The sequence below is a fragment of the Miniopterus schreibersii genome (genome assembly GCF_964146895.1).
Source record: "Miniopterus schreibersii genome assembly, chromosome: 19".
NCBI classification, from domain to species: Eukaryota; Metazoa; Chordata; class Mammalia; order Chiroptera; family Miniopteridae; genus Miniopterus; species Miniopterus schreibersii.
In genome coordinates, this window is record NC_138119.1 from 10877167 (window position 1) to 10878452 (window position 1286).

Sequence of the window (1286 nt, forward strand, 5' to 3'; positions counted from 1 at the left end):
GGAGGCAGCAGGAAGGGGACCTTGGAGGGCAGCAGGGGATAGAGCAGGGACCTGAGCAGGGAAGCTGTGTGGCATGCGGCCGGGCCTGTGACCTGCCGGGGCCCTGCTGTCAGCGTCCCCTCCCCTCTTCATCCTGAAAGATGCCCACTTGCCACAGGCATTCTCCAGGAGGTGTTGCTGGGGTACATTTGCTTCCATGTTCCTGTGGGGACAGACAGATGTGGAGGCCATGGGAGGAGATCAGAATTATTTTTGGAAGGAGGCCAAGTGAGGGACATGTCTTCTCTGGTCATTTTGACTTGATATCGTTTCTTTCTCCCCTGACATCATGGCTCAGGAGGCGGCTGGTGGGAGGAGCAGGGGCTTCCTGACATTCACGGGGGTTCGCTGGCCTGGAGCCTGGCACTGACCTTTCCCTTTAATCACGCAGCTCACTCACCTCCTGCCGAGATGTCCTGCCAGCAGAACCAGCAGCAGTGCCAGCCCCCTCCCAAGTGCACCCCCAAGTGCCCCTCCCCCAAGTGCCCCCCGAAGAGCCCGGCACAGTGTTTGCCCCCAGCCTCTGGCTGTGCTATTAGCTCTGGGGGCGGCTGTGGCCCCAGCTCCGAGGGAGGCTGCTGCCTGAGCCACCACAGGCACCACCGCAGGTCCCACGGGTGCAGGCGCCAGAGGTCCAACTCCTGTGACAGGGGCAGTGGTCAGAGCTCCGGGGGCTCTGGCTGTGGTCATGGCTCTGGGGGCTGCTGCTGACCTGGCCTCTGATGCTGAGACCAGTGATTTCAGAGGAAACCAAGTTCCGGGGACCAGCCTCTGCCGAGCGAGTTCCCCCTCCGTTCCTGCATCTCTGTGACCTTGGCCCGAGCTGAGATGCTTCTGGAGAGCTCTGAGTGTCCTCGGTGGCTCTTTCCATCCTCTGTCCAGGGCCCGCAGAGCGCCCGCCTCTAGCTCTGCCAGACCTGCAACATCACCCCCTCAGTTATCATCGCCCTTGTCTGGCCCTGTGCAAAATAAAGTTTTTGTTTCCTCAGCACCACTGGCTCTTTGACTTTTTCCAACCCAGGTTGCTCTGGGGTCTGTCGCCCCCTCTGTATCTCAGGCCACCACCAGCTTGGGGAAGAGACAGATCCTGACTCTAGACCAGAAGAAACAGCAGTTCCCTTTCCTCCGAAAGGGCTGTGGGACACTTTAGGGTGGGACAGGAGGAGGAAGGGTACTGGTTTCAACCCCGCCGAGGAAAGGAGGGGATCCCATAACAGGGTGTGGGGAACGGTCTGACTGAACCCCAG

The 1286-nt window shown here is 60.4% G+C and overlaps 1 protein-coding gene across 1 annotated transcript; it reads left to right on the top strand.

Moving 5' to 3' along the window:
• Positions 1-450: 450 nt before the first annotated feature.
• Positions 451-750, top strand: LOC308549571 (late cornified envelope protein 3D-like; the record flags this gene model as incomplete). Its single annotated transcript, XM_081122351.1, has 1 exon — positions 451-750. The coding sequence occupies one exon, from the start codon at positions 451-453 to the stop codon at positions 748-750; it is 300 nt and encodes a 99-aa protein (XP_080978477.1).
• Positions 751-1286: the final 536 nt, after the last annotated feature.